General features: G+C 31.1%; 2 protein-coding genes across 3 annotated transcripts; one reads left to right on the plus strand and one right to left on the minus strand.

The window, feature by feature from the left end:
* Nucleotides 1–1050: 1050 nt before the first annotated feature.
* On the plus strand, nt 1051–9838 carry LOC8261779 (aminotransferase ALD1, chloroplastic). 2 transcript variants are annotated; one of them, XM_025159964.2, is made up of 12 exons: nt 1051–1169; nt 1553–1593; nt 1785–3272; nt 3393–3418; nt 3508–3575; nt 3753–3869; nt 5042–5104; nt 5742–5846; nt 6119–6169; nt 8167–8487; nt 8740–8946; nt 9303–9838. In XM_025159964.2, exons 3-12 carry the CDS (start codon nt 3202–3204, stop codon nt 9594–9596), a joined length of 1323 nt encoding a protein of 440 aa, XP_025015732.1. In that variant the 5' UTR covers nt 1051–1169; nt 1553–1593; nt 1785–3201; the 3' UTR covers nt 9597–9838. The 2 variants fall into 2 exon arrangements, with proteins under 2 accessions (XP_025015732.1, XP_048226276.1); XM_048370319.1 differs by having other exon boundaries at nt 1785–1902; nt 3393–3575.
* A 484-nt stretch (nt 9839–10322) lies between these two features.
* LOC8261780 (F-box/kelch-repeat protein At1g22040) lies at nt 10323–12753 on the minus strand. Its single transcript, XM_002534210.4, has 2 exons — nt 12600–12753; nt 10323–12004 (listed from the first exon to the last, which is right to left on the minus strand). The coding sequence occupies exon 2, from the start codon at nt 11921–11923 to the stop codon at nt 10514–10516; it is 1410 nt and encodes a 469-aa protein (XP_002534256.2). The 5' UTR covers nt 11924–12004; nt 12600–12753; the 3' UTR covers nt 10323–10513.
* Between the last annotated feature and the right edge of the window lie 11484 nt (nt 12754–24237).

Raw genomic sequence — 24237 nt, forward strand, 5'->3', positions numbered from 1 at the left:
AAGAAGCAGCCTATGGTGACATTATCTACCACCGAAGCTGAGTACATTGCTGCAGTTTCTTGTGCGTGACAATACATTTGGCTCATGAGGTTGCTCGAAAAACTTAGGCATAAAGGAGAAGAAGGTAGCCTAATGTACTGCGACAACAGTTCAATAATACAATTATCGAAGCACTCTGTGTTCCATGGTAAGAGTAAACACATACATGTGAAGTTTCATTTTTTGAGAGACTTGGTAAATAGAGGAACCGTGAAACTGAGGCACTGTAATACTGAGAATTAGATTGCAGATATTATGACAAAACCAATGAGGAAAGAACAGTTTATCAAGCTTCGAGAGATGCTGGGCTTGATGTCTGCAATAGAAATAAGTTAATTTACTTACAGTATTCAGCTTAAAGAAGGGATTGATAGACTTATTCTTCCGTAAAATGAGTTACCTTTGAACTGATTTGATGTAATTGCTATTTTCTCTCTGTTTAGTTAATAAACAGACCTATTATGCAGGTCTGGATAAGTATCTTTGATTCTTTTTTGTTAGACTCCTAGTAGGCGAAAACCTAACATCTCTTTTAAGTTGTAAAAGGTTATTTAAGCCAAGTATTCCTTTTAATAATAAATAAGGTGACTTTTGCTCTCACCAAATATTGTGTTTGCATTTTAGTGTGTGAGTTCTAGTTTCTACACTTATATTATTAATTTTATATTAATAATTAAAATTAAATTATATAATAATTTAATAATATTATTATAAATATAAGTAGTTTAAAATGTTTAAATTTGTTTAAATTAAATTGTATTAAAAATAAAAAGTAAGAGTAATAAAAAGAATATTAAATTTATTATTTTAATTAAATATTAAAATTAAATTATACTAAAAATAAAATTTTATTTTATTTCAATAATATAAATAACTTAAAAAAGTAAAAATTAAATTTTAAATTATCAGTTTTTAGTTATTAAATTATTAAAAAAATAATAGATAATTTTATTAAAACTGAAGTAATTATGTAATAGAAAAAAATGCCGATACCCGCACGTAGACCGGAACAAACCCAGATAAATAGTATTTAACGCAAAGGAAAAACAAAAGTTATATACATAAACATTAGAACTTAGAAACAAAAAGTTATGATGATTTTTCCATTGCGAAAAGCAGTTCCAGTAGCTGTAAGTGCCAGTTTCACATAACACTGCGACTGTCTTTAACAGTAGAAAGAAAAGAGCCCTGCATTCTTATTTGTTTAAATTGTTTTTGGGTTTTTGTTTGCATTTTCCACTCTGTGGTTAGGTTTTTGTCTTTCTTTTATTATTTTCTTTGGCACATATTATAATTTTCTTTCTTGACTGCCTCTTGACTTTATATAATGAATTGAAATAATTAAACAAAATAATATAGAAAGGTGTGTGTTCATTGAACCTTAGATAATTTTGCCATAATAATATTGTCAAGTTCAGAGAAGTATCTTTCTATGATTTTTTGTTTTTTTTTTGTTTGTTTGTTTTGTTTCTGGGTTTTCTTTGACTTGTGCTTTGTTTTCCCATATTTTCAGATTGCTGGATATTGCCAAAATAATAAGCTCAGGAGCAAAAGGTCAGAATTTCAATGTTGTCAACTTGGTTTTTTATTTATTAATATTTGTTTATTGAATTTAATTTTGATGTTGATATTGGTTTTGTGTCTCTTCTTATGAATTGCTGTTAGGTCTTTAGTCAATTTTAATTTATTTGTCAAAGGACAATGAGTTTCTAATGGCAAATTTCTTGATGGTTTCATACTGGCAGGAGTCGTGCACTGTAGTTCTATTGAAGCTTCTGAGTGACAATGGTTTTCTGTTCTATGATCCTTTCTGTGGTCCTGAATGTTTCCCTCTTTTTTCCTGTCTTTTTTCCACATGAAAAGGTGAATAGACTCCACTCTATGCAAGTGATTTTTGAAAAGCTTTTAGTCAATTCTGCATTCTTAGCATAATGAGACTAATTACTTTGAAGGTTCTTGGAGATATCCTGGTATCTTTCTCCTGGAAAATTATCATATTTTAATGCAGAAAAAATATAGAAATGGTGCCATAAGTATTTCTCAGAATTAGGTGAACTGATATTGGAATTATGTGTGGAAATTCTTACGTTTTGACTCTATATGATGGAGAAATATGCTAAATAATTTTTGAATCCATTGATCAAGGACTTCTGAATGATGTTCACTAATGTTTCCTTATTGTTTGACATATGACCTGACAGAGGTAATGCTCCCAAGCATTCTCAAAGAGGACACGGGATACTTATTCTTTCTATTAAATTTGGTGTATCCTGTGCTTCACTTTAGCTTGAATTCCTATAAATGGAACATATCATAATTGCTGGCCTAATAAGAGTAGGAATAAGAACAAGAATGAGCTCCATTGCACCTGTGAAGATAAGGGGCTAAGTATTCTCATAGAAGTTTGGTGGGCTGTGTAAGAGCATGCTAATCCAATGGTGCTTTTCATTGAAAAAAGAATGAAGCATTTTTTTTTCGTTTTTGTTTTACAACATGAGGAAGAGATTTTATTCCTTGGACGGCATGTTTATGCTGCTGCATTGCAGTCGCAGAATTGATTAAGATGCAACTGGCCACAACAAGTACCCTTGCTGATAAAAGAACCAATGGCGACAGGAACTTTATTTTTCATTAAATTAACTTGTTGGAATTGTTTTTCTTTTGCTTTGCTATTTTTAAAGAGATTATAGGACTTAAAGAATATAACAAGTGGTATGAGGCAGGAATCTTGGTAGTTTTCCAAGCATTATGCAAGTCAAGATGATAACACCATTGAACAAAGGAGTAAGAAACACATTAGGTAAATGTGGAACACAGACCAATCACAATTCTCTAATTTACAAATATGGATAACATGGATACTTTAATCCAAGAGTAATTATCAGCAAATGAGATGTAGACATGTCATGTGAATGACTAGTTATATGTGTTTTCTAATGGGGACTATTGCAGAAAAACTTGCATTTGTCACCTTTTAGACATTTCAAATAAATCCAGGTTGAGGTTGACATGCTTTGTCATGAAGCTTTTTTTGATTGTTGATTGACTGTTGTAAGCATCTATATATATCTGTTAATGTGGATTGCTTAGCTACTTACTACTCATCTCATATCCAAGCGAACATTTAAAGAAGTCTGTCATTGTGTTAACTTCAAACTCAAAATGTATTATTTTTGGACATGCAACTCTATGCCTTGTAATTACTATTTGTGGCCTATGATTCCTCAGGCCAGGTACTGTTATAATATCTGAGACTATGAACCAAAGATTGTTGCTTTCTTTTTCACGTACACAGTTTATTTTCTGTATTATGCTCATTGTGTTTTACCGTTTGAGTGCTTTTTGTTGCACAGATTAAACATCCAGAAGGAAGGAGTTGGTATGTGCATATATTGTACTGCTGAAAGCTTTATATATATTTATAAATCTTTGATAAGGCTATAGACAGCTAACATCATTTGATTGTAGTTTTTCATACAAAGGTACCTCGAAATGTCAACATGGAGAAGTTACGCAATGGCTATTTGTTTCCTGAGGTCCTTATAATATCTTTATACTTCCCTCTGTTTAGCGAGGATTCTTTGTATTTATTATTCTAAGTAGCATTCTCCTTTTACTTAATTAAAAAGTGGCTTATCAATCTTTATGCTTACCATGTAGTGATGAGCGTTCATAGATTAGTTATGCTAACAACTCTGTTTTCTTTGAATCAGATTTCAATTCGTCAGATTGGACACCTTGAGAAATTCCCAGATGCAAAGTTGCTAAGCCTTGGAATTGGTGACACCACACAGCCGCTACCAGATATCATATCATTGAGCATGGAAGAAGTAATTGTTTCTTCCTGATTTTCAACTTTGTCTTTTAGATATTTTATGCTTTCATATCAAAGATAAAAACTAAAAGATTGCAAAAACCATTCCTGAATTCTCCATGGTGATGACATCTAATGTGTCTGCGGTAGAGCAAATCTCCTCAAGTTGAGTGCATCTAGGTTATATATATAAATCAGTGCAAACTATCTCCCTTTTCAGTGAGAAGAATGTTTATGAGGTCTAAAAGTTTCAATTGGGTTGCTCAGCAAAATGGGCAAGAAATTCTGGGATTTAGAATTCTGATTTTGGCTCAACAATGATAAATTGAACTTGGAACTGTATGAAAGTTTTTTTCTCCTGTAGTTTGACAAAATTTACTAGTGAATTGTTTTGCGAGTTTAATCAGGAAGAGGTTGGGTTTAACCTGCTATTGAATTTTAGTTATATGGCAGCTAAAGTGATGCTCAAAGAGTCTATAGACTTGGCTCTTTTTAACCCTATTTTGTGAAAAAGTTGTTTCTTTTATCACCCTTTATATAAACAAAGATGGAATAACTTCTCTAGAAACTTTTAAAAATATGAAAGCTTGGACTTGAAACTGGATAATATATTTATGTTGGAAGACTGTCTGCGGGCCTTCTCAAATTGATTAATTTCAGAAGAATGGCCTAGAGGTTCAATCTTCCTGTGTATTTGACATTCATGCCCAAGTTCAATTAGTGTAGAAGTGTCTTAGTTGAACTGTTCAAATCTAGCCTTTCTTTTCTGACAGAGTCCGACTTAATTTAAGCTTTACTTAGTCTCTAACCCTTTTCTTGCTTTTTATAGTAAGTTGTGAACTGTCCAGTGTTCTCAACCCTGAAGATCTAAGATCATACTATTCCAAAGCTTTTTGATATTGACCTTTTCTTACATTCATCTGCAGCAAGTACACATCTTAATAAGTTATTGGCCCAGGAAATGAGATTAATATGATGTGAATAGGCTATTGTCAAGTGTATATTTGTGAACTTAATGTCAATGCAAAATTCAGACTGAAAGTCTAGTTCGCTTTCTTCTTATTTTTCTTTCTGTCGAATTGAGGAAGAAAGAGTTTAGATAGTTGACTATGAACTGTACAGATTATATCTCTGTAATAAAATTCTAAGTGTTTCCTTCTGAAAGGATATTATATTGGTCTTTTGCAGTATGCACGTGCACTTTCGACATTAGAAGGTTATAGAGGATATGGAGCTGAACAAGGAAACAAGGTAGGATGATTTGAGGGCATTGTTCTATTGGTGAAAATCTTTTGTCTGCTATCTAGTAACTGGATTTTCTTCATTCTCCTGTTTCACTTGGTTCTTAAATTTGTAACTTGGCACTTCATATTCTACTGCTTCTGTGTCCAAGCATATACTCATGTATGTGTCAGCTGGTAGATCGACGAACTTAATATTAATTTTTTTGTTTTGGGAATAGTGCATCTCCACTATTTTAGGATAAAAGTTCCCATATGTAGTGGAGCCACATTTTTCTAATTTGGGGGCATGATGGGTGACAACTAAAATTATTCATTTAATTTTAGGGTTCAATTCATATCATTATATCATGAATGTTTTCCAATTTATCCTTTTTGAGCTTTCAGAGTAGTTAGTACTAGTCACAAGTTGATCTAAATTATGAGCAAAAGAATTTAAAATTCCTTTGCCACCATAATTTTCTTTTACAAACTTGATATACACACACACACACACACACACACACACACACATATATAACACTATTGATCTATACTTGAGAACTTCTATATTTTAGTGAGCAGTCTGGTAATTCCTTACCTTTCTTTACATGTATAATATATGAGAAAGTCTGCCAATAAGTTAAACTTCTACTTGTAAACTGCAGGCATTGAGGAAAGCAGTTGCAGAAACATTTTACAAAGATGTGCAGGTTAAAGACACAGAAGTTTTTGTATCGGATGGCTCACAATGTGATATTGCTCGCCTTCAGGTATCTATTATTGTGATTTTTGGCGCTTCTGACGATTTCCTTTCTTTTTCTACTTTTCCTTTCCAATGGTGGCCATTAGTTTTTATTTATGTTCATAATACAATACCACTCCATCGAAGCTTTGGGACGAAGCTGTGGTGGACATTAGGACTCTTTTCTATCCAATTAACAGAAGATTATTAATGGATCCAATTTTTTGATTTAGCAAGCTGTGGGATTGATCCACTTCAGTTACATATATACTATAATATGAATTTTCTCCATATTTACAGCTGCTTCTGGGTTCCGACGTGACAATAGCTGTGCAGGATCCATCATTTCCGGTAATAATTTTCTTCAATTTGTAGTAGTATAATGAAAGAGCATGCTTCAAAAATGTTTGATAAGTCACAAATAACGATCTTTGCATTCCGATTTTTTTTCTTTTTTCATTTTCTCATCTGTTCCAAAGCCTTTATCAGTATGGTTGTGCTTGGGCACAAGTTAGTATATACTTGAATAAAGGAAGATTGTTGAAAATTGCAAAATATAGTTTTCTTTTGGGTTAGTGAAATCTAACTCATTTAATCACAAGAACTTCCTCAAATGTTGGCGACAGTAATTTACAACTAGGTATATGCCCATGGATTGCAAGGTTATGTAATTTCACATTATTTATTGTTAATGAAGGAAAAATTTATTGACATATTCATTAAAATAGGCTTAGCTTATTAATATAAGGTGTTTGTTAATTGTGGCCATTGTTCATGCTATAATGATATAAACATGTTAGTAGAGACTAATAAGAGGAAAAAGGATATAAATTCATTGTTACAGAGGGAAGCCACTATTTTTTATTTGAAGAGAAAAACCTTCATCACTCACTTTCCTTTTTCTCTCTTTTCTTTTCCACTTATTTACTTTATTAATTGTTATCAATTGTAATTGGTTTCTTAGTGCTCAAATATGCCATCACATTGCACACTTAGTTATGCATCCCCCCTAACCTTGTCATATAAAGAGGGCAAAAAATGTAACATATGTATATTAACTTAGAGGCTGTCTGGTTCATGAAAAAATAGAAATAGGAAGGAGAATAGAAAATGAGTAATTTGCATTGTTGGTATTTAGTTCATCAAGAATCATTCCAAAATTGGACCTATCAATGGGAATTGCCTATTCTCCTCCTTCTCCTTGAAAATGAATTTTCTATTTCCATGAAAATCAAGTCAAACTAATTATAAATGATCAAATAAATGAAAAGAATAACATGTCATTTATATTTACGTTATTTTTATATATTTGTTGCATACAATAATAACAAATTAAATGTTATTAATGGAGTAAATGATAAATGGAACTCTATTCTCATTTGAATCAAAAAAACATATAAAACATAATCATTCTCATTCTCATTCCTCACGTTGAACCAAATAGTCCATAATGTAGCAAAATAAAATATTTTTGCTTGTTTTAGTCAATCTTTGCTAACATTTGGCCATCCTTGAAAACTTGATTATTGCTTCAAATGCTAGTATACGCCCTATTTCAGAGTCATGTTATGTTTAATCTCAATTATGTTACTACATGCAACATGCCAGAGCTAGACTCTAACTTGCTTTAACTCAGTATTGTGATAAAAGCACCATCTGAAACAGCAGCAAAGCCCCTAAGCAATCCAAAAATATCCACCACCAACCTCGAAGTTGTATTATACATGAGCACTATGTAGCATGGAAACAACTTTTAATATGCACCTTTCGGTTAATATATTCAAGCCAGAGTTATTTTCTATAGAACATCAAAAAGGATGAAACTCGGATTAAAAGGCAACGAATCTATATTATTTATGTAGATGATGCTACTCTCTGCATTTTAATTTCCTTAAGCTGGTACTGAGGTTAAAATTAATTTAAAATAAACTATGCAGAGTATTTAAGACTAAGTTGTCTGTAGATCTAATGGAAATATTAACTGCAAGATGCTCCTAGGCCTGTCAGAGTGGGAGAATTAATTAATTGCTCCAGGGCCTCACACAGTATAAGAATAGAAATTATTGGTAATTTGGTGATATTCTGCTCAGGTGTATTTAAACTTAAGTTTCTCGTAGATTAGTTATTATTCTAAATCCTTTTTTGACAATGTTTCTGACAGGCTTGTTAATGTGCATCACCGTGTTTCCCTTGTCACTTCTCTTTTCCTTCTTTTGGCGGTGTAATAGCATGCAAATTTGTTCTTGTTTATCTCCTTTCTTGATGGTAGAAGTTGCATTTTTTTGTTTTCTTTGTTTTGTCTGCAATAACATGGGTGATTTTGCAATGGAAAATTTGATATGAGACAGGCTTATATAGATACAAGTGTCATAATTGGTCAAGCTGGTAATTTTGAAGACAGAAGTGGGAGGTATGGGGACATTGAGTACATGAAATGCGAGCCGCAGAATAACTTCTTTCCTGACTTGGCTAAAACATCAAGAACAGATATAATCTTCTTTTGCTCTCCAAATAATCCCACCGGTCATGCGGCAACACGGCGGCAATTAGAGGAACTTGTGAGATTTGCAAAGGAGAATGGATCGATCATAATATTTGATTCTGCGTATGCTCTGTATATTACAAATGATTCTCCTCGGTCAATCTTTGAGATTCCTGGAGCTAGAGAGGTAAATGCTGATCTTGTACTTCTGAATCTTGCAAAGTGATTATGAGAAGCAATTAGAAAGTTGAAGCCTTCTGCTATACAAATGATATAACTGTAAGAACTCTTCTTTTCATTGAGTAATTGCTATTGCAAGTCCAAAGGCATTGAATATGCCATGCAGGCATGGTTTGTTTCTTGTTTGTTAAATAATAAATAGCTGCTTTTATGTTATAGACCTTTTGGTTAAATTCCTTTCTGATTATTTCTTTTCCAGGTTGCAATTGAAGTTTCATCTTTCTCCAAGTTTGCTGGCTTCACTGGTGTTCGCCTTGGGTGGACAGTTATTCCTGAAGAGCTCCACTTTTCAAATGGTTTTCCTGTAATAAACGACTTCAATCGCATTGTGTGCACTTGCTTCAATGGAGCATCAAACATAGCTCAGGCTGGTGGATTAGCATGCCTTTCTGCAGAGGGTTTTATGGTAAGATTACGTGCAGAAACCCATTTCCTGCAAGAATCCCATCTGCTAATTTGTTCAGCTCACCCAGCCACCATGTGCGTGGTGTACAAAACCACTGATGAATGAGTAGATATTGATTTCATTTTTCCTCGTACCAACATGCTGCATTTTCTCATTTTCAAACTGCTATAGGAGATTTTCAAGGTTAACTGGTGTTTTGGGGGAGTGGGTTGTACTTACTACAATGCTTATATGTAGGTTGAAGCAAGACCATTTAACTAGATCTTTTTCTTTTTTCTGCTGTTAATATGTCCTGAACCTTCCTTTATATCAAGTAAAATCTGATAACTAAACATGGGTCTGATTATTTTTTCCAGGCTGTTCGTTCCAAGGTTGACTACTACAAGGAGAATGCTAAATTACTAATTGAAGCTCTTGCTTCTCTCGGTCTGAAGGCGTATGGAGGCGAAAATGCCCCGTATGTCTGGGTACACTTTCCTGGTTCAAAATCTTGGGAAGTATTTGATGAGATTCTTGAGAAGGCACACATAATAACTGTACCAGGTTCTGGATTTGGTCCTGGTGGTGAAGAGTTTATAAGAATTAGTGCATTTGGACACAAGGAAACTATCTTGGAAGCTTCAAAGAGGCTCAAACACCTTTTCTCTTAGACAAAAAAACAGCACTACTATTTCTGCTACAAGTCCCTAAACTAAATAAATTGAACTACTGGCCATATGGCCTGACCACATGTTAACTTCATACATGTGGACTTACTAAATAAAAACTGAAACGCAGTGAACTCAGAGTGCCTTTTATTTTGGAAACTATATGCATATCATGCAGGATGTTTATTCCAGTTCAAGAATTGGAAGATTGAAATTTTGTTTATTAGAATCTGTTTTCTGATCAATCATCATATTAATATCAATTTGAGTGGACCCTGCATTGAGTCCTTGCTAAGACAGGTATCTGTTGCTGAAATACAGATACCATTATGTCCATGGGGTCCTCAAAAAGCTCCAGGTCTTCTCAGAAAAGTCTCTTTACGAGAATCATAAGACAGACAGGAAGACACGATTTAGAAGAAAAAATTTAATGAATTTTTCTTGTTGACCACTCTGAATCCAAATGCAGAGTAAAGTATGAAGTTTCTCACCTTGTATTCAGAACCTTCTCAAAGTTTACCAATTCTTAGCTAGATCTCAGTTCTTGCAAGTGAATCATTACTTGAAAAATTGTGCATTATGCATCATACATTGACAGCCAAAATGAGCTCAATACAATTGAAACGCGCCCTACGCCCAGTAGAACATAATGATTCAATCCATAGGCAAGGGGGGAAATGCCCTGTTCTTGATTTTCAGTAAGATTATCAGATCTTTTAAGAATATATGAATGCATGAAAAACAAGTGCCCAATATATATCACTAATCACATTACAGATTTTCAATATCAACATATTTTTCTTCTTTTGTTTTTCAGTTTTATGTCGTCTCTTTGTAACAGTAATAAAAATGTATTTAATGTATGTAGCCTGATAATCCACACAAATTACAGCAACGTAAAAGTTCTAGCTGAAATGAAACTAAAGATCAATGGTCTGACAACTAACCAGATCAGCAGACCTGGCGCTCCTAGTCGCAATGACCCTCCAAAGAGGTGTTTCTGATTCTGCGCCAGACTCCGCCTTTTGATGGAAGGAGTCATTAAATGAAAATGACTGAGACGATGAGGATGAATCTAAATGATTTTGTACATCTACTTGCATAACTCTAATGTTGTTATTGCCATCTTTAGTAATCACATGGAGCTCTCCAAGTAAACCAGCAAGTAAATAGGAAGACTCCGAGTTACTAAAGTCACAAATAGGAACATCTCCAACTAAAAATTTCCAGGTATCAGTCCGATAATCATATACCTTGATTCTAGCACTGTCAAGAGAACTAGATGGTTCCAGTGCATACAATTCATCTTCAACTGTGACACTCAATTTTGTTCCTGCCTGCTTTACTGGCCAACCATCGCCCATGCCAGCTGGCATTTCACACCACAAATTCATCTCCGGATCATAAACCTCTCCTCCCACATCAACAAAGAAAGGCCAGCAATACAGAGACTGTGCCACAAACAACTTCCCCCTGTATGATGTCATTCCTGTTGCAATGGGCTTCAGCAAATCTGCCAGAAAAGCAGTAGGCAGCACCTGAGCCTTGGAAAAAGGCATGCTTGGAATTTCAGACCACACACCAGTATGAGGATCAAACACTTCGGCAGATTGAAGCGAGATCAATCCACCACGGCCTCTAGTAACTCCTCCGACAGCATAAAGCTTCTTGTTTAAGATGCCAGTCTTACAAAAGGCTCTACCAGTGGACATTGGACTCATCTCACTCCAAGCATTTAGAACTGGATTATACTGCCACACGCATCTCACAGCTGAAGCTTTAGAGAGTCCCCCTAACACATAGAGGCAGCCATCAATAGCTCCAACAGCAGAGCCATGGAAGGGTAAAGGAGCCTGTTGGCCCTTCTTTACAAACCAACCCCTTACTGTGTCTGCAATTTTGACACTTGAGCCCACTACATTCCAGATACCTTTTCCGGGCTCATCTTCAAAAGAAACACCAGGCATTATTGGCAACCTCTGCCATCTTCTTGACAACGGATCTAAGGCATACCATAGAAACTTGTCATCTTCAACCTTTGTTAATAAATAGAGCCACTCCTCAGTTGTTCCAAGTTCTTTTCTAACATTGAAAAGTTCAGTACTCACAATGGCTGCTTTCCAAGCCCGAGATACTAACTTCATTTTTAGGTAACAAATCCTAGGAATTCTGGCAAGGATCTGAATCGAAATCTCATCAGGAAGGCTGGGAATCAATCTTGCATTCCCCTCACAAGACAACCTCTGTCTCTTGCAACTTTCGATTTGGGTTACTTCAAGAACCTTGCTAGTCACAGTCTTTGAACTATTTACACTTAATATAGACCCCATCAGTAAAACTCGGTGTTCAACTAAATGATCCAGTTCAGATCACTTCAGTAAAACTCATGCTACTTCACACATCTGAGCTTTCTGAAACAAGAAAGAAACTTATCAGTATCAATCTATAACTTGCTAATTCAAATTAGTCTCTCTAATTCCCAAGGATCATAAATTGCTTCAAATGAACTACTGCACACAAATTACTCATTCACACTGTTTGCTAAGCCTTCTACGCAAATCAGCGGAAATTTCACTATTAATTCAAAGCATTTACTGAAGTCCACACACAACACAATCTCCATATACAAGAAAACAGAATTTTATAATCCAACTTCCAATTCTAACAAATTATCCAAATTGAAAAAACGACAGAAAAAGAAAATCTTTACCAAATTCCCAAATTCAAGACCAAGAAATTAAACGACAAGTCAAGCCTAAGACCACCCAGAAAAAAAAAAAAAAAAAAAAAAAAGGGAAGCAGCTAAAAAACCCACCTAAAACCTACAACTCTAAAACAAACCCAGAACATGAAAAATAAAAAAGAACCAAGAATCAAAACCTCAGAGCTTACAGAATCTACGCCCAAAAAGATCACCATATTTTTATGTAAAATTATGTTGCTCATCTTATTACATTTAAAAAAAAAAATTAACAAGATCCAACATCAAAATAAAAGGAAAAATACCTTTAAATGTATGAAAGATCCTTTCTTTTCAAGAAGAAGATTGAAACAGAAAATAGATGCATATCAGATTTTTGTGTTAGAAAAGAAGGCATTTTTTTATTATTTTTTTAAGTGTGTGAATAAAGCTAATCCCATATTCCTGTATTTAGTATTTAGCATACGCAACTTGCCACATAATATCCCCACGTCATCTAATTGCGATACTCACAATGTCATTTACATATTATTTTGTTTTGTATTCTTTTTTGATAATTCTAACTTTTAATTTATTTATTATTTTCATGTAAAGCCGGACCGACTATAAACTGTATAATATAATATAATTATATTTTTATATTATTAAATATTTTTCACCCAATGGAAAATTTTCGAAAAGGGGTTTTAAATTTAAAAGTCTATCTTTTCCTTTCCATTAGAAATAAATATAAAAATAAAAATTCAAAACCAAACACTTAATTATATTAAAATTAATAAAATAATTTACTTATTTATTTAATTTTTATATCAATTCCTTATTTGGAGTTTCCCTTCACATAAAATATTCTTAATTATATAATTTTACTCATCAAAATTTATCATGTAATTTTTTTTATTGTGAATCAATTATAAATTAACACGTATATATTGTTGCTACCTATTGGGTTGTAGTTAAATAACCTTAGAGGTAGTCCTATTAATGAGACATAGAAGGACATTTTATCCAAAACAAAAAGTATGCCAAATGGAAAGGAACTATAGATCCTTTAAGTGTATATATTGTAGTCTCTATAGAAATCAAGAAATGTGATAATCCTCAATGGACAAGATTGGAGCCCATAATGATATTGTTTCCCAATATATAGTTAGTCAATAATATAGAATTTCACTACAAAAGGTATATAGTAATTACCCTTAATATTATTAGCCACTCTCATATTACTAATTTTATATATTCAACTCATTTTAAATTTTTAAGACATAGTTAATTTAGTGGATTTATATAGAAACATATATCAACAGGCAGCTCTTGCATGGTCTGCCATTTCCATCCCTTGATGGGTTCATCCCAACTTTTGTTCTTGCCATTAGAATTCAACCTATTGAATTGGCCCATATCTTTTTAAATTGAGGTTTTACAGTAAATTAATAAGAAAAGGACATATGCTATCTGTTCATATGTTTGTTTTGTTGAGCCAATCATAACACTTCACCATGTAATAGTAAGTCATGGGTTCCTCTTGAAGCATACTTTTCAGAACTATGGATGGGTTTCAAAGTCTTCTCACAATCAACTATATATTACAAAATCAACTTTTCCCTAAAGAAAACCTCAATTTCCTTAGTTTAATATTAAATAGCTTCAAAAATATATTAATAAAGAAACGATTGATTTACTAAAACTAATCTAATTTTGTTGTGCATTTCTTAACCTTTATTTAGCTATCAACTTAATTTCTTTACACATTAGTTTGTATCAAGGAAAAGAGTTTGACCATTCTGGATGTATATACTACAATAGAAAAAAAGTGATCCATAGTTTGAATGTTTTATATTTAAATATCGAATAATTGATAATGTGTTTAATTGTTAAATATTGATAAATATGTTACTTGTTTATCGATTTAGTAAATAATTTAAGAAAGTACACCAAACTAAATAGGTAATTTTCTAATAATAAAAGACTATTCGGAGCTCCATTTTCGTAAAAGAAAATTTATTTTTAAAATCATTTTTAAGTATATAATTTTATTGTTTGGCCGCTTATGAAAAATCACTTGAAAGTATTTTATGGTGTTTTGAAATACTTTAGAAAATATCACTTATTTTACAATTAAAATACAATAAAAAATGTCAAGGATTTATATTTTAAATTTTAAATTAATATAAAAATGATAATATTAAAACTTTTCGCTAGCCGACCGATGATCGATGGTAATTGAAGATTATCAGAGGTTATTAGAGGTGATTTTCAATGGTTGATATAATAATAGCTTATATTTATTTAGTTTTAAGTAAATAATGTCATTCATGTAAATTTATAAGAATCTAAAAATAATAGCCTTTTATAAAAGAGGGCTAATGAGTTATGGATCATAGAACAATAGTCATTTTCTTATACTCACCGTAAAGATAAAAATTTAGATGATACTGAAAAGATGACTTGAATTTAAAATCTCTTATTTCCAAAGCCAATAAAAACTAAACCAAGCTAAATTACTCTAAAGTTTCCAAATAAAAACCAAAAATCAAATTAAATTTTGGTTTCGTTCTGTTGTTCAGTTTTAACTGAATAGTATACAACCATTGGATCAGACAAACTGGAATCCAGTTTGAACATGTTTTGGATAAAATTTCTTTAAAGTCTAATCACCCTTTTTAAAATTAAGTAGCAGGAATTAGATGGAAAGGTTAAAAAAATAGTCAGTGTTTTGGCGCTTTTACACTTGAAATATAATAGTATATTTTCTATTAAATGAATAATATGTATTTTTTAATATATTTTTAATATATTTAATTTTTTATATTTTAAATTATAAAAATTAATAGAAATATAAGTTTATAATAAAATAAATAGTTTAAAAAATTTAGTATTCGACTAGATAATTATGATTATAATAAATTATTAAATATAATTTTAATTTTAATTAAATTTTAAAATTTAAGATAAAATTTTAACATATTTATTAATTCTAAAATGCGTTGTTAGTTGTTATATTTTTTATAAAATAATAATTTAATCATTTTTTTTATAAAATCACAATTTAACAATAGTTTATATTAAATACATATAAAATTATATAAAAATAATATAAGTATAAATAAATAAAAATAAAAATATATATACATAGATAATATTTTTTGATATAAAAAATATCTCAATCTCCCCTTTGAGAAAAGGGTACACGATAATTTTGTTGAACTTTAAAAAGAAAAAGATAGTAATGGTCCTTGAATAGAAATTTAGGAAGGGTCAGGTGAGGTGCTCAGAGCCTCACATGGTCTGTCTACCAAAACTAGTTATCTTCTACTCATCAACTAATCATTAGGAACAATGAATATGGAATGGGCCATTCTTTCCTACTTCTTTTTTCTTCTTTTCTTTTCCCTGTATTTTCTGTGGTTAGCTTGCTCTTAGCCATGGTTGGTTGTTAGTTAATTGATATAATAAAAAAGAAATTATTATTTAATAAATGTAAGAAATAAACCCACAATTGAAAAATGAATTTTAATATTGAAAAACTTATTCCACACACTTTAAAGTATTGGCCAGAATTGAATGTTTTTTCTCTTTGAAAAGAGGCTCAATGAGGTTTAAATTTCCTTTCCTTTTAAAAACGAAAAATTAAGGTCATGTAGGAGAAGGGTTCCAAAAGGGCTAAAAATAGGTTTAATGAAAATCCAGCATGGGTGTGTATATGTGGCATCAGAGTTATTTATTTATTTAAGAAAAAAATAAAAAAACAGATCAAGAAATTAACTTTTCAAATGTGTATTTGTTCAAAACGATGCGTTTTGAAGAGAATCCCTTCCCCTTCGATTCTTTTCATAAACCTAGGGTTTGAATTAGCAACAGAATCTTATTCTTCATTCCATCATTCCATCTCGACAGTCGCTGGTGATGGTGACGATGTTAGTGGTTTAATAATAGGAGCAGGTGTCGGAGCAATTGCCTTTTCGAGGAGAAGCAGATGAGCCAGAACGTCTCCTCCGGGCTATGAAAGACTTAGAAGAAGAGAACTCAAGTCAGAGGATGCAACTTGCTTGAAAATGTGATTATGAAATTGGAAATCCAAAAATTCACAACTAGTTCCTTCTTTTGATATTTCTCTTGCTCCGCCTTACTTAGTAGCAAAACATCCTCTTCCAATTGATAGAAAAGAAAAAATAGAGCCATTCAATCCAATATCCAATCGAATTCCGTGTACCACAAGAACTGTTCTTAGCACATTCCTTGAATCCCTCATATTTCCTACTTCCTGTGCAATAAAATTCTATTAGATTGCCACTAGTACTAGCTTATCGACATGCTAGAGTAACCTCCTTGTTTAACTCCAATTATCAAGCACAAAATCTTCATTTCTTGACCTTATTCAAATGATTCAATGCATTTTCTGTCACTGAAATCGCCAACGCAATTCCATCACTCGCTGGTGCCGCTGTTTATATCGGTTAACCGATGACCGAACAGAAAGGAGCACTGTACGGTTAAGATTTAACCTTGAGAATAAAAGAGAAATGCAATTTAGAGGTGAAAAGGATGATGTATTATGTCCATCAGGCAAGCGAAGAAAAGAACGTTTTAATAAAAAGACTCGCCGTTTTGATTAATGTTTCATGTCAATAATTCATTTTGCCGACGTTTTTTGTCTTAAGTTGCTCCGGTGCCACGTACGCGTGCAATAGCCCGATATTTCTTCCAAATTTTTCAGAATTTCATAATAAAAAATTATATAAAAATAGTGATCGATGTGATAAATAGAAAAAAAAATTATTTAAAAAAAAGGTCCAAATATATAATTATTTAAATAATTAGGATACCCTTTTCTTTTGGAAAAGGGTGGGCCCAGAATTTTTTCAGGGTCCTTTTCATTTTTTTAGATATGTTTTTTTTTTTTACTTAGGCTCAATTTTTTTTATTAGACCACTTCAATATACACGTATTTATTTATCTTATATTGAAATAAAAAAAGATGTATGTGGAACTAAAATGACTTCATTATGTCTAAAAATTAGGGTTTTTAAAAGAAAAAAAAAAGAAATTGAATAATCAGTATTTTTAATTTGACAACAGTTGTATATCTCAATTTTAATTCTAATAAAAGTTTCTTTACATCTATATATAATCATAATTAGCATTATGTGAAAAGATCTAAATTAAGGGAAAACTTTAAGAATTTGAGTTGGGACCAACGAATAGGACATGTCAAATCATGAATTTAAAACCTTAGCAACTGTGTGTGCATGTGATAGCAAAAGGAAAAACAAAGAATAAAAGTCTGAAGAAGTAAAAGCTGTTACCAGCTCTGTGTGATCATCTCCTATAATTTATTGCTCTGCCAATCATAACTGAGTTTCCTTTTTTTACAACTCTAAATTCCTTTTGACAATCTCAATCTTGTTCATCTAGATTCCATCCCTTTTATATAGACTTAATTGATAATCAAATCTTATATTTTATATTTTATATTATTAAATTTATTATACAATTTTTTAAAATTTTTAAATTTTTCATACCATACTTTTATATTAATTTTAACTTTTAAATTTTAGTAAAATTATCAACTAAATTTATTAATATAGCATAAAAATGAGACGATAATAAAAAAAAGGCTAAGTCAATATAAGAGTTGTTGGCTAATCTCATTATTAAAATATCATTGTTTTAAGCACCAAAGATATTTTTTTTTTTAATTTTAAACTTTCATTAGTTAGTTTTATATGTTCATATAATAATATTTTAGTAATGAGAATGTTAATTTAATATTTTTCTTTTTCATTGCTGTCAAAATTTATGTCAAGTTAATAAATTTAACTGATAATTCCATCAAAAGCTAAAATTAAAATCGATATTAAAACATGATGCTGAAATTTTAAAAGGTCTAAAAATTATATGTCAAATTTAATATAAATGTAAAACACAAGATTTTTGGCAATTAAATATTTTCTATGTTGTTGAGTTATTTCCGATAAGGGACAAGTATTTTTCACAATCCTAAATGTAATCATCAAGAGTTAAAGTTTGTAGCAAGAATGAAATTCACAAAATATAGAACAATTTAAAAGAGCAGTACAGAGTTATGCAATTACAAATGGGTATTGATGTGTGGCGAAAAAGGACTAGAGAAGATAGGATGGAAGCACAATGTAGAGAAACTGCATTTGGAGAGTCTATGCTTCAAAGGTTCCAAATGAGAGGACATTCATAGTTAGAACTTTTAGACCTAACCATAACTGTGTTAGGGTGCAAACAAATAATATGGCAACTACAAAGTGGCTCGCTGATGAGTTTTTAAATGAATTTAGGAAGAAACCAAATTATTTTGTAGCTGAAATGGAATTTGATTTGATGACAAAATATGCACTCAAAGTCTCAATATGCTTATGTTATAACGCAAAAAAGCTGGCTTTAGTGAAGCTTAGAGGATCAATGGAAGCTCATTGGGCCAAATTAAGATCCTATGTGCATGAATTGAAGAGAGTTGATAGAGAAGGATGTTTTGATCTAGAATACAATATGGAAGGGAGATAATTCTGTTTTTCAAGGGTTATACATATATTTTAATATATTAAGGAAGGGTTTTATGCAAAGATATAGACTTGTCATATCTCTAGATGGTGCATTCTTGAAGAATATACTTGGGAATGCAATTTTAAGTGCAATTGGTCGTGATGGTAACAACCAAATGTACCATATTGCTTGGATATTGGTGTTGGCTGAGAACGAAAGCACTTGGAGATGGTTCATAACCAGATTCTTCAATGACTTGTCCATTGACACAGGCATAGGATGGACCTTCATAAGTGACCAATAAAAGGTTTATTTATTGCCTATTTTTCCTTATACTTGAATCAGTTAATAGTAAAATTACTTACACCTAATTTGTTTTGTTGACGCTTATAGGGTCTTATTAAAGTATTACAAGAGTTAGTCCCACATGCTAAAATAAGAAATTATTCAAGACATATTTATGCAAATTGGAAGAAATTGCATAATGGAATTGAACTCAAACAGCTATTTTGGAAAATAGTATATAGTACATATGAAGCACAATTTGTGGCTAACCTGAAGGCCCTTAGAGAAGTTGATCCTGGGGCAGAAGATGAATTTGTTTCCAAAGATCCAAGAGTGTTCTGTAAAGCATACATATCCACTCTACCTAAGTGTGACAATGTTGATAACAATATTGCTGAGACTTTTAATGGATGGATATGTAAAGTAAGGTTGCTGCATATTATTGATATGTTGGAAGAGATTAGAGGTGCTTTGATGGAAAGGATTAAAATCAAGTCTGACATGATGAAAAACAGTATGGATGTATTGTGCCCAAGGATAAGAAAGAAGATTGAGAAGTTAAAGTGAGAAACCAGATTCTGTATACCAAAGCTAACTTTGAATGACAAATTTCAAGTTAAAGTATTTGATGATCAGTTTGTGGTGTCTCTGCTACAAGAAGGACATGTACTTACAAGCCTATCAGTATATGCCATTGAACCATTAAATGGCCAGAAGATATGGCATGAGATCACTGAGGCATTAGTGCATCCACCACCATTCAAAAGGATGCCAGGAAGACCTAAAGTGAACAGAAAGAAAGCTGCTGATGAGAAACAAAGGGATCCAAACAAATTAAGCAGAAATAGAATAAGGATGCAGTGTAAAATTTACTATGCATATGGACATAATAAAAGAGGATGCTCAAGAAAGGATAATCCACCTCCATCTAAAGATATTCTGGAAAATCATATATAATTTTATTGTTAGAGCTGTCATATCTCAAAACTTCAGTATGCTCATTCATTATTTTTCTACTTGTAACAGACAAGCAGAATGAGAACTAGATGCCCATCAGCTCCTAAAAGTAATGTCACAAATATTGATATACAAAATCAGACCAAAGTTGGAAATATAGAAGCTGCTCCTTCACAATCCAAACCACAATGTGATAAGAGAACAATTGCCAAAGAAAGAATTCAGGTATTGTTCATAAGTTAGTTCTGTGTATATTTAAGAGTTGGATGTATGAATTATCCTATGTGCCTATGCGTTATATGTCGTTGTATTACTACAGGCTAGAAAAGGATATGGCCCGCACATATCCACAGATACTGGCAATATATATTTAAGAGTACATACCTCAACATGTCAGATGTGAATCTCCAATTTTGTGTTCATGCTTTTCATGTTCTAAATATAAAATGTCATATTGCAGATGCCAGGAGAAAGGAATGTAAGGACTGTTAGTGGTTATACAGAAGCAGCAAGGCATTCCAGAAATAGGTCTGACACCCAAAGATCAACTATAGCTACTCATGAACAAAGATCAACTATAGCTACAAAGGAATAAAGATCAACTACAACTAGTCATGAACAAAGTGTGAAAGTTTGTAGCCAGACTTCAACAACAATAAAGGCAAAAGAGAATGTGACTTTGGTTGAAAGGTTGTCTCAAATAAGTACAACAACTAATATCAATTAGTTTGAAAGGCAAAGGGAAGGTGGTAGCTACAAAGACAAAGACTAGTAAGAATGCAAATTTGGTAATTCAAAAAGGGCAACATGTTTTGCCAAAGCTAATGCAAAAGTTTAAGAAGTTGCCTTAGAGAAGTTGCATTACTGTGTTTTTGTAATTTTGGAATTGCATGGAACAAAACTGTCATTTTGACTTTATTAATTAGTTTGCCTTAATATTAGTTGTTTTATATGTTTGTCTTTTCCAAGGCATATGCTTTCTAAACCTCATGCTTTTTGTAAGGATTCTATATTATAATAATGTTAAAAGGTTGTTTAATGCCTATTTTATATGTCCAAATGTGAAACCAATAAACATATAGCTCCACATGTCTGTCATAATAACTACAGGTTCAGTTTACTTCATCAAAGCTATAAGAAATACATGCAAACTATCTAAATATAAGAGAAAAATAAGAGCTTCATTGCATAATCAATTACAAAAGTTGGTAATTCATTTCACCATTCATTACAAGGTTCAGCCCCACCCATCTACTATAAAGACAAATCCTACACCTTGCTACATCAACCATAAAGCTTGTGACCGACCATGAATACAAGGAATTCCAGTCAATTGCCAAGCTCTACAGGTGCAACTCCAGTCTGGCAGAGAGCACAAACTGATCATCAAACATCAAACTTCCCTTCATATTTTTCAGTTTTTCAATCATTCATTACAATGTTCAACCATACCACAAAAACCGAACTTGAAAAGCATCAAACTTCCTTTCATATTTTGTTCAATCATCAGTATAAGAGGATAGCTCCGCCCCAATCGTCAAATTTCCTCTCATTCACCCAATCTTCATGATAACTAAACAAAATACAACTCCGCCCCTACATGACCAAATTGAAATGAAATCATCATACATTGTTCAATCTTCTGAAGTAAAACAACTAAACCCTAACATTACTAATACAGCTTACCTCACTGTAAGATCAACCTCGTAATATACGCCCTAGATTTTTCATTCTCCTTGATATCATCAGTTTCGCTGGTCTCTCATATTCACAAAATGCTTATTCAATCCCATATAAATACTATCGATTATTGATAATAGAAGATCTTGATGATGCCCATTGCATTTTGAAGTGGCCATGAGAGGAAGAAGAAATTAGAATTGGGGAAAAAATTAAGAAAATTTTTAGGACGAAACGATGAGTTTTGAGGTTCTTCAAGTCCTGAGCCATATAGGCAAATATTTCTTGCAACGTGTGGACGCCATATGTCATGAGTGGCACACGGCAAAACGCTTGTGGATAGATATGATACAATATGCAAATATGATGGACCAAATTGATAAGTTTTAAAGGTGAGGGTAGATTCGCGAAAATGCTCAAAGGTCGGGGTATCTGGGATCGTTTTCCCTTTAATATACTGTTTTTCAAAATTATTTATAAATTATTCTTCTCAAATTTACTTTTTAAAAAAATATCTATTTATCTGCTTTTTAAAATAATAATTTTAAAAATTTTAAAAATTATTTAAAATAAAAATTAAAGTTAAAAACTCACACTAAGAAGTTTTGTTATGCTGCCTGTGAAGCCATAAATTGATGAACATGAGAGTGGGAGATGGACTGTTTGTTGAAACTTGAAAGTAAAAAAAAAAAAAAAATGACAAACTAAAATTAAGTAAAATGACAAAAAGAATTATAAATTAGGTAAAGATCATTTGCTGTATTGGATGTGTATGGAGTGAGAGATAAAAAGGATATTAACTTTGAGAAGTGAAACATTGTTGTTGACTGATTAGATTTCCCTTTGGCATCATATGAGGATCTCTAGATTTGGTATTTGAAATCTTCATTGGTTGTTAACAAGAAGATACCATTTGTTAATATAATAAAAGGAAATGCCAAATATCTCTATTAATTATCTTAATTTTATCTATTGTTGTGATATATGATATTTTTATTTTATTATTTTTTAATTTAAAAATATTACAAAATATTTTAATAAAAATATTATGTATTATATTATATTGGCAAAAAATTGGACTAAATAATAATACACTGCCTAGCATTACTCAATATCTAAATCTTTTGAATTTGAAGTGATAGCTTAGGTTCTACTTTTCTAGAGAATTTATCTAGAAATTTAAATATAAACTAATCAAATTTGAATACTCAACATTAAATATTCAATATATTAATACAATCCAAACATAAATTTAGTAAAATTTAAAATAATTTTAATATAATCAGATTTAGGTAACGAGTACCCGTAGGTTTAAATGAACCCGATACAAATAGTAAAATTAAATTTCAAACCCATCTCAAACCTGTTTATTATTATCTGAATCCGTACTATTAAAATTCGATCGGGTCGAGTACCCGAAAATACCTGTCATCCCTGAAAATAATATTTCAATCTCAAATTTATAAGCTTTATAATGACCAAAAAAAATTATCATTTTAAAATATATATATATATATATATATATATATACACTAGTTTCTTTTACTTGTGTACAACATACGTGAATATTGATTATTTGAGTCATTGTAACTTAAAAATAAAATAATATATATTTTTAAAATTTATCATCATAAATGTTTTTAGTGTTAAGATAGTGACAAAATCATATATTATGGTAAACTCATTTATGACTTATGAAATTTATATTTATTATTTGTTAAGCTGTCAATAAATGAATTTAATATATTATTAAAGAAAAATTAAAATTCATATGTAAAATCATATTAATATAATTAAATAATTATATAATATACAATAATTATATATAGTAAACACTTTCTGGTATGAATTACTCTTTTCATTTTTTATTTAAAAAATTATAAGATTAAATTTTTAATTCAAATATTATATTTAGATTAAGATATCTAAAGTATATTTAAGTCATTTTTAGGATAAATATAATTAAGCCGGAAGTTTGATAATTTACTTTTCAAAGAAATTTTAAAATATAAAAAACTATCCAAATTATTGTAAAAATTTTGCAAAGCTTTTTTTATTTAGATCATGTCAGTTATTTTGAAATTATTATGTATTGCTCATGGCACTATAGAATAAATACATTTTAATTGTATTTTTTTATATTATTCAAATATTTTATTTTATTTTTTATTATTATGAAAATAAATAAATAATTTTTACGCATCTGTGAAGCATATGAATATTAATAATTGAATTTGTTAATTCACTCTTCTATTAGCCTACTCTTAGTATAGGTGTTATATTTTTATTTTGGTTTGAGATCCAACTAAAGATAACATATTTTATAATTTTTCTATATAATTAAAAATCTACTTTAAAGAATCTATATTCCTAGTTTTAAGAAAATATTTCATTAATAAATTTGATAAAATTATATAAGATTTTAAGTAAGACATTACTAATATATATATGTAAAGAGCAATAAGCACTTAAATAATACATTTCGAGTGTACCATTTTCTTTCTCATT

This window comes from Ricinus communis, unplaced genomic scaffold (assembly GCF_019578655.1).
Source record: "Ricinus communis isolate WT05 ecotype wild-type unplaced genomic scaffold, ASM1957865v1 Ctg15, whole genome shotgun sequence".
NCBI lineage: Eukaryota > Viridiplantae > Streptophyta > Magnoliopsida > Malpighiales > Euphorbiaceae > Ricinus > Ricinus communis.